The sequence below is a fragment of the Oncorhynchus clarkii genome, chromosome 6 (assembly GCF_045791955.1).
Source record: "Oncorhynchus clarkii lewisi isolate Uvic-CL-2024 chromosome 6, UVic_Ocla_1.0, whole genome shotgun sequence".
Lineage (NCBI taxonomy): Eukaryota > Metazoa > Chordata > Actinopteri > Salmoniformes > Salmonidae > Oncorhynchus > Oncorhynchus clarkii.
Window position 1 is genome coordinate 72,593,167 of NC_092152.1, and position 14,552 is coordinate 72,607,718.

General features: G+C 39.8%; 2 protein-coding genes across 4 annotated transcripts in view; both read right to left on the bottom strand.

The window, feature by feature from the left end:
• Window positions 1-9,381, bottom strand: part of LOC139411574 (DENN domain-containing protein 2B-like) — a 73,343-nt gene extending 63,962 nt beyond the window's left edge. The window contains exon 1 of one of the 3 annotated variants that reach the window (XM_071158112.1): window positions 9,249-9,381. Coding sequence is in view for 1 of the 3 variants with exons in the window: in XM_071158111.1 (XP_071014212.1) it covers window positions 8,379-8,401 (23 nt within the window). In the remaining 2 variants the exon portion in view is untranslated. Of the gene's footprint in view, window positions 1-2,613; window positions 2,796-8,378; window positions 8,532-9,248 lie in introns of those variants that run through there. The other 2 variants (XM_071158111.1, XM_071158113.1) reach the window with 2 other exon arrangements.
• Window positions 9,382-10,183: 802 nt separating this feature from the next.
• Window positions 10,184-14,196, bottom strand: LOC139411575 (transmembrane protein 9B-like). Its single transcript, XM_071158115.1, has 5 exons — window positions 13,379-14,196; window positions 12,936-13,027; window positions 12,470-12,578; window positions 11,632-11,763; window positions 10,184-11,352 (listed from the first exon to the last, which is right to left on the bottom strand). Exons 1-5 carry the CDS (start codon window positions 13,562-13,564, stop codon window positions 11,197-11,199), a joined length of 675 nt encoding a protein of 224 aa, XP_071014216.1. The 5' UTR covers window positions 13,565-14,196; the 3' UTR covers window positions 10,184-11,196.
• Between the last annotated feature and the right edge of the window lie 356 nt (window positions 14,197-14,552).

The following is a 14,552-nucleotide window of genomic DNA, read 5'->3' on the forward strand; positions in this document are numbered from 1 at the left end:
GTCCGATGAATCCGGATTCCAGTTGCGTCATGCTGATGGCAGAGTCAGGATTTGGCGTAAGCAGCATGAGTCCATAGCCCCATCCTGCCTGGTGTCAACAGTACAGGCTGTTGGTGGTGGTGTAATGGTGTGGGGAATGTTTTCCTAGGACATGTTAGGTCCCTTGATACCAATTGAGAAATGTTTCCATGCCCTGATGAATTCAGGCTGTTCTGGAGGCAAAGGGGGTCCGACCCAGTACTAGATACCTAATAAACTGGCCACTGAGTGTATATCCTATGTACAAGGTAGATGGATTACAGAAATGTGTAAGGTGAGCTATCAAAGGAGAATCAGAGAAAATACATCTGAATATCATTCCTTTTATGGCACCTTTGCATGATCAAAACAGGAAGATATAATGTATAGTAAGGCAAATGGTATGTAATCCAGGGTGAGATAGTGACTACACATCAAGGTGGAGCCTGAGTGCCAGCCTCCCAGCACTTACTTCTGGTCACAGGCAGTTTAACTTCCCAATAGCCTTTACATGGCAAGTGAGCCTGAAAGAATGCCATGCCCAAACCATTTTGAATATGCCTTGGACAGGTTTAAGAATGCCTATGAAAGGTTGTGCAAACACTCAGTATTTGTAATGCCAAACTCCAAAGAGAGAATGAGATTGGTGATATTTGAAAAGGGACAGCATTCCCCAACTGCTTAAACAGAGAAAGTAGATTGCACTACACCCAAAAGTAAATCAAAGATCTCCGTCATTCAAAACAAAAACAAGAAGTAACAGGAAGTGACAGCCTACTGTACAGGATCTTAGTTACAAAGGCTGGGTGGTGAGCAGAAAGGATAACACAGAATACCTGTGAATCAGTGTCAATACTATACTTTTTTATAGTACTACTGATATTAATTACTGCATTGTTGGGAAAGAGCTTGCAAGAAAAGGCTTTTCACTGTACTTGACAATAAAAATGTTAAACTTGAATCACTCCATAATGTGTATTGTGCGACAATTTATGCCAAGTTACGAGATATGCTTAGCTACATGACTACCTAGGATCCGTACACTGGTTGAACTACCACGCTTCCATTCCAAAACCATAGATGGCCCTATGTCTTGCCATCTTTATTCCTGCTATGGGCCTAAAAGGCAAATGGCTGAGATGAAATGGAGTAGAAAAGGGAGGACCGGGAGGACCGGGAGGAAGATGCGGCACATTGAAGGCACTGCATAAAAGTGATGCACCATTAACCTTTAACAAGGCTAAGAAAAAAGAACTGACACAACTTTTGACACTTGTGGGGCAGACTTGTGGCTGGATTATCCATTGCTGCATGTATAGCCTAAACCCAGTCAAATGATGGTTTAACTGTGACATCCAATACAGTCATTCTCTGTGGGCTATTTTCCACTCAGATCCTGTTCACAGTCTATCACATGGTTTCCCCATGAATCTTAAACCACTGAGGGAACAACACAGATCTACAACTCATCATCAAAGTTGGCAAACTGACATTGAATTCCAACAGCTTTAACAGGATAGTGATCATTATATGGCTTATAGGCTAATAGTATGCCAAGCATGCCATTTAGATGGCAGTAAATAAAATGGAAAAAGGCACCCTAAAGCTGTGTGGCTCCACTAGACATTGGGTTTCTATTATGGGTGATGTGTGGGCACTGGGCATAGCAGCATACATATAGCCTACCAGTCTTACCCAATAACGGGGTGTGTGTATGATATCATACACATTGTCTGATAATGCCGGCCTAAAAAGCATCTGGTGACATCCCACCCTCGCCCCTGTTATGCAAGCCCTGGCCAGAGAACAGAGGGGCCTCCCAATCTTGCTGCTGACAATCCAGTCCAGTGAGAAGGAAAGGTCATTGTTAGATATGCACAATAGACAGTCTGTTCTGGAAAAGTTCAAGAAAAAGAGCTTGCAGCTGCAGGGTCTGCCTAGTCGCAGTGATAGCAGGAGGTACCCCTGGAAAGAAAAGCTCTGGAAAAAACTTCATCTAACAGAGAGAAAAAATATAATCCGCATTAGAGGACATAATAGGCTATGGTTATGGATATTCTCACTCAACAGCATTAGTAAATCTGAGGCGGATGCAATCTCAGAACGTTAGTAGCTAAATTATCCGTAGCTCTCAAGAACCCAAGGAGGCCCAAGTGAGTTTACAGTTGACCCTCTTTTGAATTGAATAAATTATCTCGTGCTCCACAATGTAAACTTTAGTTTGGCATAATTTATTTAGCCTCAACTCAGTCCGATTTAATTGAATTGTTTTGTCATTCACATTATCTACTTGAAAGAGCTCAAGTGGGGATGTAACGCTAACAACAAGGATAGCGTTACATCCCCAAAACTGTTATGTTACCAAATACGGTAAAATCACTAAAATCACTTCAGCGAAAAATGTATTGTAGGCTATACTTTAGGTTTGTCAATTGATACAGTCGCATATAACCACGAGATGAATTTGCGCTATCCGAACTCTGTCTGTACAGCATTCGAATACTTTTGCTCAACTAGCTATATCCTCGTTAACCCTTTATAAACTATCCCCAATCATGTAAAAAAAATAAAAATTCAAATGGCGACCGGCTTTACCTCAGAGTAGCGCCTCATTTCCACAGCCATTTTTACCCCCAAAAAATGCCAGCAAATATCAATCCCGTTAGATAAATTGTAGCAAAAAAATTAATCGTTTCGTTTTGCCGGATAGCTGCAGCTTTCCCACTGAACTGAGAGTCATGTCTTTCCAACCAAATCCCTCCCTCCTTGAGACCTCTGGAGAGGCGAGGGCTGGACTAGTTTCCATGGAGATGGGTTGTTTGCCCCCCACTTCAATGGATCTGGCCCCTTTCCTCTATCCCACACACAAGCTTGCATCAGTTCTTTGTCTATTAAACAGTATATTTCATAGGAATGACCAAGAGAGTCAGATAGGCTCTGAAATTATCCTCAGGACATCATTATCATGTGGTCCACATTCCATTTGGATCTTTTTGACACTCTTCCTAGCCTTCTAACAGCATATAAAGAGAGTGACAGTTGGGAGTGCACAAGACAACGCTAGAGTGGTCTCAAATACACACATGCCAGAGGGGTAAGAAAGTCTTCGAGTTGAAAACTAAAGTCAACAAGTGACTATTACAACATATAAAGTGGACAGCATGATGAGCCAGTACAGTATATTTCCACGTTTGGAGAGAGAGATTTATTCATCAATAACAGCTACGAGATAACACTATGTTTAGTTCTGGAATTAATAACTACTCAACTCAGCGTGGATATTCTCTCAGGGAAACAATTAGAGAAGATTTCTGTGTAATTGTATGGTTTTGCTGTATCCAACTACTTATAACACAAACTAGCAAAATCACAATGTAACAAGAACATAATTAATAGGCCTACACACACGTTTCAACTACAGAATGGTACTCAGAGATGCAGAATGAATGCGCTATTCGTCCAGGAGATAGATAAAATGTCAAAACACATCTCAGAAGATAAAGTCAAGGTTGAACCTTTAAAGACCTGTGTCAATTAGTGAAATTGTGTAATTTTGAACAGCCTCAAGGGCTTGATGATGAGGCTATCTCCAGAGGGAAGGGTTTGTCAAAGACATAATTTCAGGTCAAACTGAATGACGAACACACAGTTAATGATTTGGAAGACAGATGCCATGATTAGTCCAAACCAATTAACATAATACTTAACAAAAAACAAGTTAACAAAACACTTATTTGACAAAACTATTAACAAGATCCATTAAATGTTTTTTTGACATGATATGTAATTATACTAGGACATTATACTGGTTGAAGACATATCCCAAAGTAATAATTCAGATATTCAAAACAGTGAACACATGTTCACTGAGGACAGTTACCAGAATCCATGTACATATTAGCAGATGTGATTCCTTGTTGTTGGACTGCAGTGTGGATCCTGTCGCTCTGTGGTTAGTTTTATATAAGAGGGCTCTAGACAGGCTTAAACCTCATGCTCTGCTCTCCCAACATTAAGCCTCCCAGAGCACACATGCATGTTGAGAAACAACACTGCAGCCTGAGTCCAGACTAAACAATACCCAAGGGGGAGGATGCCTGCTATGAAGATCACCATACCCAAAGTTGTGTCTGTTTTTCGCTTTCTTAAGTGTAGGTTACCTCCAAGCAAAACAGCCTTTTTAACAATCATTATTGTAATTGTCGAGGATTTCGTTCTTTGTTATCAAAGAAACATTTGGTCGGTAAACAATATGTGTATGGTCCGTAAACAGTATGTGCCCTACCTTTACGCTACTGATTTCTGGAACATTTTCGATGCACTTAAGAAAAGCAGGAAAAAATACAAACAAGCCACATGAATTCAAAGTATTGGAAACATGCATGAGTCAACACTCGAGTCCACTCAACCTTGCTCTGGTTAAGGGAACAGCTATTGAGCCACAGCAGAATTTGAAAAAGAACTGAACATTTCTATCCAAAACAATTGGCACGAAGTCTACAATCAAGAATCAATGTCCCCTTTCACAGGAAACGATGCAAAAACCTGAAAATGGTCATTATAAAGCCTGTCTTTCATATCTACTCTATAATGAAATGTCTAATCATCACAAACAAATGTCAGTTTACAGCTTACCCATAAACCAATTCTCTCATCAAACCCTCTGAGCATCAGCAGTAGAAACATAGATGGGGGAGAGCTCAAATATAAAGCCATTCCCCTGGGCACAGACATCAGTTCAATATCTAGTTTCGATTTACATTTGGTTGAGTTGTCAACTAATGTGAATTCTGCGTGAAATCAACAAAAAAATGGTGCCATGTCATTAGATTTAGGTTAAAAGTTGGGTGAAAAATAGAGGGAATTCACTTACACTGATTACTATTTTCAAATCCAAATTTTGTTGAAATTATGTGGAAACAATGTTGATTCAAAATGTGAAGTCGATCTACCTGTCATGAATAGAATCCACACCATATTTCTACCAAGTCTCCAACTACAGTATGTATCATATATTTTACTCACAGTATGCACCCCCCCCCCCCCCCGGAGCATCCTTTCATTCTACTGACTGAGGAACGGAGGAAGTCGTAAGATGCAGACATCCGACTCATGTCCCATAACATGTCTCCAGGAAGTCCACAGCTTTGTCAGTATGTCGTTTTACTCTGAGATCTAACTATACTGAACAAAAATATAAACGCAACATATAAAAAAATCTACAATTTTACTGAGTTACAGTTCATATAAAGAAATCAGTCAATTGAAATACATTCATTATGCCCTAATCTATGGATTTCACATGACTGTGAATGCAGATATGCATCTGTTGGTCACAGATACCTTTAAAAACAAATGGGCCTCAGGATCTCGTCACGGTATCTATGTGCATTCAAGTTGCCATCGATAAAATGCAATTGTGTTCGTTGTCCGTGGCTTATGCCTGCCCATACCATAACCCCACCACCACCACTGGGCACTCTGTTCATAACGTTGACATCAGCAAACCGCTCGCTCAAACGACGCCATACACGTGGTCTGTGGTTGTGAGGCCAGTTGGATGCACTGCCAAATTATCTTAAATGATGTTGAAGGTGGCTTATGATAAAGAAATTAACATTCAATTATTTGGCAACAGCTTGTGTAGACATTCCTGCAGTCAGCCTTCCAATTGCATGCTCCCTCAAAACATGAGACATCTATGACATTGACTTTGTGTGACAAAACTGCACATTTTTGAGTGGCCTTTTATTGTCCCTAGCACAAGGTGCACCTGTGTAATGATCATGCTGTTTAATCAGATTCTTGATATGCCACACCTGTCAGATGGATGGATTATCTTGGCAAAAGGAGAAATGCTCACTAACAGGGATTTAAGAAATTTGTGCACAAAATTTGAGAGAAATAAGCTTTTTGTGTGTATGGAACATTTCTGGGATCTTTTATTACAGCTCATGAAACATGGGACCAACACGTTACACGTTGCATTTATATTTTTGTTCAGTGTAGTTGTCTCTCAGACATGTCAAAGCCTCATGAAGTATAAAGAGTGCTGAGTGGACTCTGACAGCTTTGTGCTTCAGATTAGCAGAGGTACTAGTGCTGTTTCATACTGGGAAAGGCTGGCTCCAGTAGCATGGATGCACAACGAAGAACAACCTCCTGGAATCCGCTGTGGTGTTGAGAAGTCTTGTCCTCAGGGTTTCTTCTGTACAATGTTAGCAATACATTACGCTGCTTCTCTGTCAGTGTAACATGAGAAAATCAAATACAGTCCAATCCTAAATAAGCACTACTTAAAGAGAGACTGTTATTGTTTGTATAGGGATACTTTCACAAAAGAATGCAACCTTTTTCAATGCTCGGACTCAGGAATTTGTCCACACAGTTTTGATGGCATAAATCTGTTTTAAAATCATCTCCCTGAGGTCTACAACTCTCCACCTTTTACACCTGCTAAAGCCATTCAGGCAAAGGGAAAAAACATACGACCAGGCCAGTGTTTTTTGGACCCGTTACAGGTTCAATGTACCTTGCGTAGGATCCATCGGTCATGTTCAGTGAATCCACAAAAGCCTCAGAAATTTGACAGTAACCCTCTCCAGTACACTGTTGAGCTTTCACCACACCCTTACCACAAAATATTCCTGTGAGAGCCTCTCCTCCAGCATCTGGAGATTTTAAATAGCCAAGGGCCAGCGGGTCAAGGGAGCTATGGAAATGAGGATGGGCCAGTTGCATACGAAAGCCTCCAAGCAGCCAAACAGCATAGGGTCTGATTGAATCGCAAGTCTAAACTGCTTGTTTTAACATAAATATGTTTTTTTTAGGAACAACATATTCAATTTCAAGACAGGTCATGAGGCACCAGCAGTCGAGTCCTCTCATGTTGATGATGTCTCTCCAATACTACTGCCCTAAGACCTACAGCAATGAAGAGAGATGACAAGTCTCACACTATAAATACTTCCTCTCCACCTAAAGTACCAATTTGCATCAAAATAAGCTTCAGGGCCTGTAGACTTTTCAGTGGTTCATCTAGTATCATAAGGTAATCATATCCATCTTCTTTTATCCCTTAGCATCAAAGGGCAATAATATGATTTGATCTCATTCTGTTGCTGAGAAAAATCTCAAAATGGACAAAAAGCGGAACTTTTTGTTGACACAAGGAAAGCTACTAGAGGCATATAAACTATTCTGTGTGTGTGAGTGTTTGTTATGCATACTTGTAATAGGTGCTACAGCCTCAGGCATCACTATGGCCCCTTTTGACTGTTCTCTCCATATGGAGTCCATTTGGAATCTGTGAACCATGGAGAACGCTGTTACCAAAGGCTGGCATGAGACTTTTAAAAGATCTGCCACTGCTGTCCCCATGTACAAATAATACACATCTCCACAGATCTAAAGTTACTACCGCACATGGGATTTATTTTTAATTTTTAATAAACACCCGCCTATGTTTTGCAGCACTGTTGAAATTGGGCAAACACTTTAGGACACGATCTTGTGCCGTATTTGTTATCAGGGAGGAAATTGGCAGCCTCCAATCACATTAGCCTTCATCCTGATTAGTTCAATGTGTTAATGGTATTATAGCTGTCAGCCTCACATACTGAAAGTAGAGGAATGTCCTGCACATTGTCTTAATTCTTGCTCCAGATGCTTTCTTAAAGGCCCAGTGCAGTCAACATTTTGTTAAATCTGTGTTTTGTATCATATTGTATAACAGCTGTTGAAACTAATACTGCAAAATTGTGAAAACATTTGATCAGTGTTATTTCCTGATAATTGGTGGTTGAAAATACAATCTACACAGGACCTTCTAATCAGCTTGTTTGCATGGGCGAGAGTTTTGGCTTACATGTGTCATCACCAGGCGGTAAATTGCTTAATAATAGACCAATAACAAAGAGAGTTCCGAACCTCTCTGCCAATAACAGCTAGTTTTAAGTTTTACCCTCCCCACTCAGACCACTCCCAGACAGTCCAAGCAAAAACTAGCTCAATCATTTTTTTGCTAAAAAGTATTCTTGCCCATTTTAATGAAAAAATATTACAGTAAGTTACTTAATTGTTACTCAGAAATGATTTGATATTGATATAAAAACGGCTCCATTGGGCCTTTAAGAATTACAGGATAAACACATGCATGGAAGTATTTATTCTCCCTTATGAAAGAGATTTCTATTCTGAGAATGGGCCCCTCCTTAACCACAGTATTTACTCAAGAGATGTCTAATAATTCATATTCTAAACATCGGAAATCATTGTACTGTTATAGACAGGAATAAATCATACCAAATAGCCCATCATCAATTTCAAGCACAGGGAGTAACTGCTCTGCAAGGACCTACCTATACACTCTATTATCTTGCATTTCAGTGGCATTGAAAGGTTTTTCCAGACAGCAGCCATGTTAGTCTGACCATGGTCAGACTAACCTTGGGAAGGTTCTGACTGAAGCTTCTCCTGGAGGGATGCAGCCTCTATGAGCCTTGAAACGATTCCCACTGTCTGACACTGAGGCACTGAAGGGGGGATTGAGGAGACAGACCCTCTCCGTCTGTCATTAACCAAAGAGGCACAGATAAGAGCCTGGCCCTTAAAACACAGGATGGGTCCTATTAAAAGGAAGTACCTTGGAGTATTGTTTTTGTTTGGACATGCAATAATTCAGTTTGAAAGAGTTTCAGGTGAAAGAGTAGTTCTAATACTTTTACTTTCGTCCAGAAGCCTGCATTCCCTCAGGCATGAAGCAACATTTTAATACTTCAATAAAAGCATACTGCAAAGAAAGAATCAAATTCACCCAAATTGACTGATATTCAAATGGTAAGAATGGTATAAAAGATTCATATATTATTATTTCAGTTAAGATGCCAGATTGGGTACTTAGGGTAGTTCCTATAAAAGGCCTAAGGCGCCCCCTAGTTTATGTTCACAGTACAGCACTTGATTTTGAGGTTACTGTATTGAATAAAACAATTTGGGGGAAACTGTTGATGGTCTTAGGTTATTAATTCAAACCAGCAAGTCACTCACATAAAAAATCTCTACCTTTTTGTGGCAATTTTTTATGATTTTCTGCATTATTGCCCACGCAAGTTTCATAAAACAGAAAATGCATGAATCAGTTTCATAAAACAGTTAATGCATTATATTAAGTTAAAACTACAATATATGGGTTTACTTTATGAATAAATTAAAAGGAAAACGATCCTTACCTTATCCTTTATACACTTATTGGAGTATTTTTCAACAATCCATTCTTTGACAACGCAAATGTAGCTCTCTTGCCGAGTATCCTTAAATCTGAATTTTCTGCACCGAGTGTAGCCTACTTTTTTTCTGGATAACGGACTGCATGCATACAAAAAAATAAAAGGGGAGAGAACAGGAAACGATGACGGCAGCTCTGCAAAAGTCATTGAAAAGTAAATAAATGATCACTATTGACTTGTATGATATCAACATACTGTCATTAGAGATACATTTTATTTGCAAATTTATCCTGTAATTTTACTCCGTGTTCTATTGTTCAATGGTGAATTTGCGAAATAGACGGATTATTTTCGTTCAGATTTCGTGTCCTCTGGGCTATATTATGAATTATGGATTTTTAATGCATTAATACAATTTAAATCCATTGGTTATTGAAATTTCTCATCAGTTGTAGCATTGATGTTTATCGCCCTATGCATAGCAAAGCCCTGTACTAAAATGATCATATTGATAGAACTCCGAAGGTATAGTGTACCTGCCATTTTGTGCGCCTATCAATGTCTGCATTAGTGCAATCTGTTTTTTTGCGCCTATCAATGCGATCATCAATTTTGGCTAATGTATTTGACCCTTTATATTGAAGCACGACTCCTGGAGGATGGTCTAGGAATTTGACATTGTCAGCATTAAACAAAAGCATTATAAATATTACAGAAATGTATTTCAAATGTGATGTTATCACAGATAAGAGTTAACACTTTCATTAGGTCACCCAATAGTGGCATTTTCTACCCACTTTACAACCACCCAAGCTATCCCAAATGATCATTAAAAAATGTTTTACATCAGTGTAAAAGATAGATGGTGGCATCAATACTGTGTAACAAAAGACAATGACAGTTATTTAAAGTTTGAATAAAGGAGGGTCTCATTAATGTGAGTCATGTCAAATGTATCTAAATGGAGAGGAGTAGAAGCTGAAAACAAAACTAGCAAGGTGCAGAGATGGTGTACATCTACTCTAGACAGTGACAGCTGTGGGCTCTGACTACAGTAACACACATATATTCAAAGGAGAGGACTAATGTTTACATTAAATGTACCATCAGATGATAACTGTCATTAACTGTCAAAATGTCTCCCAAATGCTACATTATACTTAGCCTTACAGGAGAACATGATACAGGAGTGTTCACACCACGAAATGCATACATCTGTACATCAACTGTTGTTTAGAGTAAAAGGTTGTAAATACGTTTATACATCACTTCTTAAAAACATGCTTTTTGACAAGAGACTGATGTTACACATTTTTACTGTTTCCAACTCATTCCCATCTTCTGTAGTTTAGGTAGCAGATGTTACATTTATTGTAGATGTTTTCATTAGAGTGATTAATTTTGGTATGATATTTTTTTTGTTTGTTATTTACTCTACCCTCAAATGTCTCACCTAATTTCATTGGTGACTTTGCCAACATTACTGTTATCAGAAGCTACCAATATTACTGTAAAAGAGTGCACTGTCACCCATTGTTTCTACTTTATCAAAAGCCAAATATCATCATCAGCTTGTGCAAAATGGCACATATCATCCATTGGGGGGGGGCAACAAACTAACATCTAACTTTCTATTAGTATTATTAAATCAGAAAGTATACAAAGTCATACAGACACTGGCATTATCTTAAGCCAAAGGTCTCAAATGCAACGCCCCACTTCAACCTACTGATGCAGAGACCCTTTACGATCACCTCCTGAATACATAGAGCTATATGATCACATTTCATGAAATACAGGTCCAGTTGAGGAACAAAACACCAATAAGGATGAAGCTCGGAAGTTGGGGAAAGAATCAGACAAAATAGAAAAAAAAAAAAAAAAAGAAGGAACACCCAGTCACAGTAACATTTTTTGCTTCACCCCAGGTTTTTGTTTCCTGGGGATGGGTTTAGCTGAGCACCACATGGCGGTCAAACACAGACTTCCTCTGTTCCTGGACCTGCCTCCGCCAGCGCTGCTGAGCGTGCTCCACTTTGTTCAGCATGTTGGGGCGAGAGGCCGAATGAGACAATACATTGTGGGCGTTGGCGAAAGGCTGCTGGTCCTGAACCCAAAGAGAAACAGACATTACAGTGAGGAGGACAGTGAAATTGTGACAAGCTAGAGTTGACCTTTTTTTAGAAACATTTCCAAACATAATTCTCTATGAGCTATTCAACAAATTTACAGCATGAAAGAAATCTGAAAACATCACCACATACATTGCCCCAACAAGTCACACAATACGAGATCCACAATCAAACAACAAAAATGTCACGGCTACAACAACTGCTTTGACTTAAAGGCCACCACTATATTTGGGATGGGCAACATGCACACATACCCCGACATCATCATCATTCTGAAGCTGTGAGTGTCCAAAGAGCCTCCTCTTCAGCATGGGTTCCAGCAGGGTCAGGTACACCATGTAGAGGAACAGCAGGCCCAGTATGGACAGGTAGATTATGATAGTCACCTGGAACACAGTGGACACAAATCAAATTAACATTTTATTTGTCACGTGCCACATACAACAGGTAGACCTCACAGTGAAATGCTTACTTATGAGCACTTAACCAACAATGCAGTTCAAGAAATGGAGTTAATAAAATATTTACTAAATCAAAAAGTTACATGTACAAGACAATAACGAGGCTATATACAGGGGGTACCGAGTCAATGTGCAGGGGGACAGGTTAGTTGAGGTAATTTGTAAAATGACTATGCATAGATAATAAACAGTCAGTAGCAGCAGTGGAAAAACAAAGGGTGGGGTCAATGTAAATAGTCCGGATGGCCATTTGATTAGTTGTTCAGCAGTCAAACTCATTAACCCATCAGGCCTTGGCTGCCTGCAACCCATTGACTCCATTTCAGCTCCACAATAATAGACAAGAGTTGACTGGTTAGTAGCAGAGCACATGTGCCGATGCTATCCCACTTTGGCAACATCGTTGCGATATCCCATCGCCAAAATCGTAATGTCTCCTGTGTGTCAGGAACATTGAATAAAATTATATTTGAACCTACTTTGCCTGTTGTCCTTCTGCCGTTGGCAATTTAAGCAAAAAATATCCACATGCAAGTATGAAGAATCATCTCCTCTCTGCTTTACCACATGACATGGCAGGACAGTAACGGCACATGTGCGGCTAGCTGGTCGGTAGATTTCCCAGACTTACCTTGATAGTTCCAGAACTCCTCTCCTCATATTTGCATTCACAACGCAGACAGTACGCCTCTACATCCTTTCCATCAACTGGCATTGGCTCCACAACATGAAGGCAGTTACTGAAAACAAATATACAATTAAATCAAAATATGTCTTTGAAAGCACAGTGAGGTTGAAGTCTGTAACAGTTCTCCAAATATGATTTGAGATCATTCATGACATTGTAAAATTACAGTTAGCCTACCCATACGTTCACCACACCTCAGACAGTGGTCACGTTCCACTGCATGCATCAACCAAATGGTTGCATGCCACATCATAGACTGTCATCGATTGACAGATTGTTATAACATATAGTGTGGTTAGCAAATTGGTAAAATACCCACCCAGGCGATGTAAGATCTGGCAACGTCTAACCAGTGGAACGCGACCGGTATGTAATCATCTTTAAATTACATCATGACAACACAACATACCAATCCTTTAGAGATACATTTTGTTTGTAGATCTGTCCATCGATGTCTCTGTATGGTGGGCAGGTACATTTACACCGGATATCCTCTGAATTCTATGGGAAAAGGAGGGGAAAATGTTCAGGCTGTGATATCAGAGAACATGTAATGCCATATATGGTGATATAACTAGCTGCCTGCCTCCTAAAATAAGCTTACACAGCCAGTGGAATAATCATATTTACTGTAACTGTACAGAGCAGGTTACCAGCTAGCTAGTTAGCTAACTTATCCATTGACTGTCGTCACAAGAAAGGACATACTAGCCTGATCCATATTTGGCTAGCTAGCTAACTACAGTAACTAGCCAGCTGCTGCCTCAACACCTAGCATTAAACAATGTCAATATAAATTGCTTTTATGCATTTAAAGCAGATGATAGTCATGTGAACAACAACAGAGCCTACCTTCGCATCCGTCGTCTGTGTTGACATAAATAACAAACCAACAAGAGAGAGCAGCTTGAAGGCAACGCTCGACATTTTTCTATGTTGAAGAGTACCAGAATACAAGCTATTAAGAAACTGGAGAAACGATATACTGAAATCAGATACACGTTTTTTTATAACTGACAACAATTCTTCTGCTAGCATCAAACATTTCCTTCGACTGATCAGCTGACATCTCTTCCTGTGCGCGTAAATAGCATTCCCCAGGTAAACAGCTTGTCGGAACAAAAACCTATAGCAATGATGGCCTTTCTTTGAGGGCCCTTGCTATCCGGAATCCTTGGGACGTGCATACCCCTCTTAGATTATCTCATAGAACAAAGCGTATAAAATCGCCTAAACCTGCGTTTACAACAGACCTTGTTTTTTTGGCGTTTATCCAAAAACCATACGACGAACCATGGCGATGTTAGAGCCTACAAAAAGACGCCATTACTATTTATCTTTATAAAGTTACAATTGTAAAAGGTTATGGCAGATAGCCAGGGCGTCAGGTAGCCTAGTGGTTAAAGTGCTTGACTAGCAACCGAAAGATAGCAAGATCGAATATCCGAGCTGACCTTTTAAAATGTTAACTTTATAAAGATAAATGTAATGGCGTCTTTTTGTAGGCTCTAACTCCGCCATGGTTCGTCGTGTGATTTTGGATAAACGCCGAAAAATACAAGGCAGTTAACCCACTGTTCCTAGGCCGTCATTGAAAATAAGAATTTGTTCTTTACTGACTTGTCTAGTTAAATAAAGGTCAGATTTGACCGGATGTATAAACGTGAAGCATCCGCTTGGCGTTTCCACTCACTACTAAATATGGAAGCCCTCTGGCCGGCAGTGGGAAAATATGGATTTGTGTTCCCAAACTAAAAATATGTTATGCAGACTTTACCCATTGCCAAAGTTGTAAGAAACCGCGTTTAGGAGTGCAAAGTCGAATTGAGTTATTGCACACGCATGTTCCCTAACGGAAATATGCAGAGGCCAATAGGATTCCCGTGACAACACCGTGATTTTGGAGGTATGGCAACGCGAGACTATGGTCAATTTAGGGTAGGGTCATCCCAAGGACGCCTGATAGCGTTAACACTTCTGTTTTCTTAGTGTCTCTGATTTCCCAATGCCTCTGATACAGTGCTGA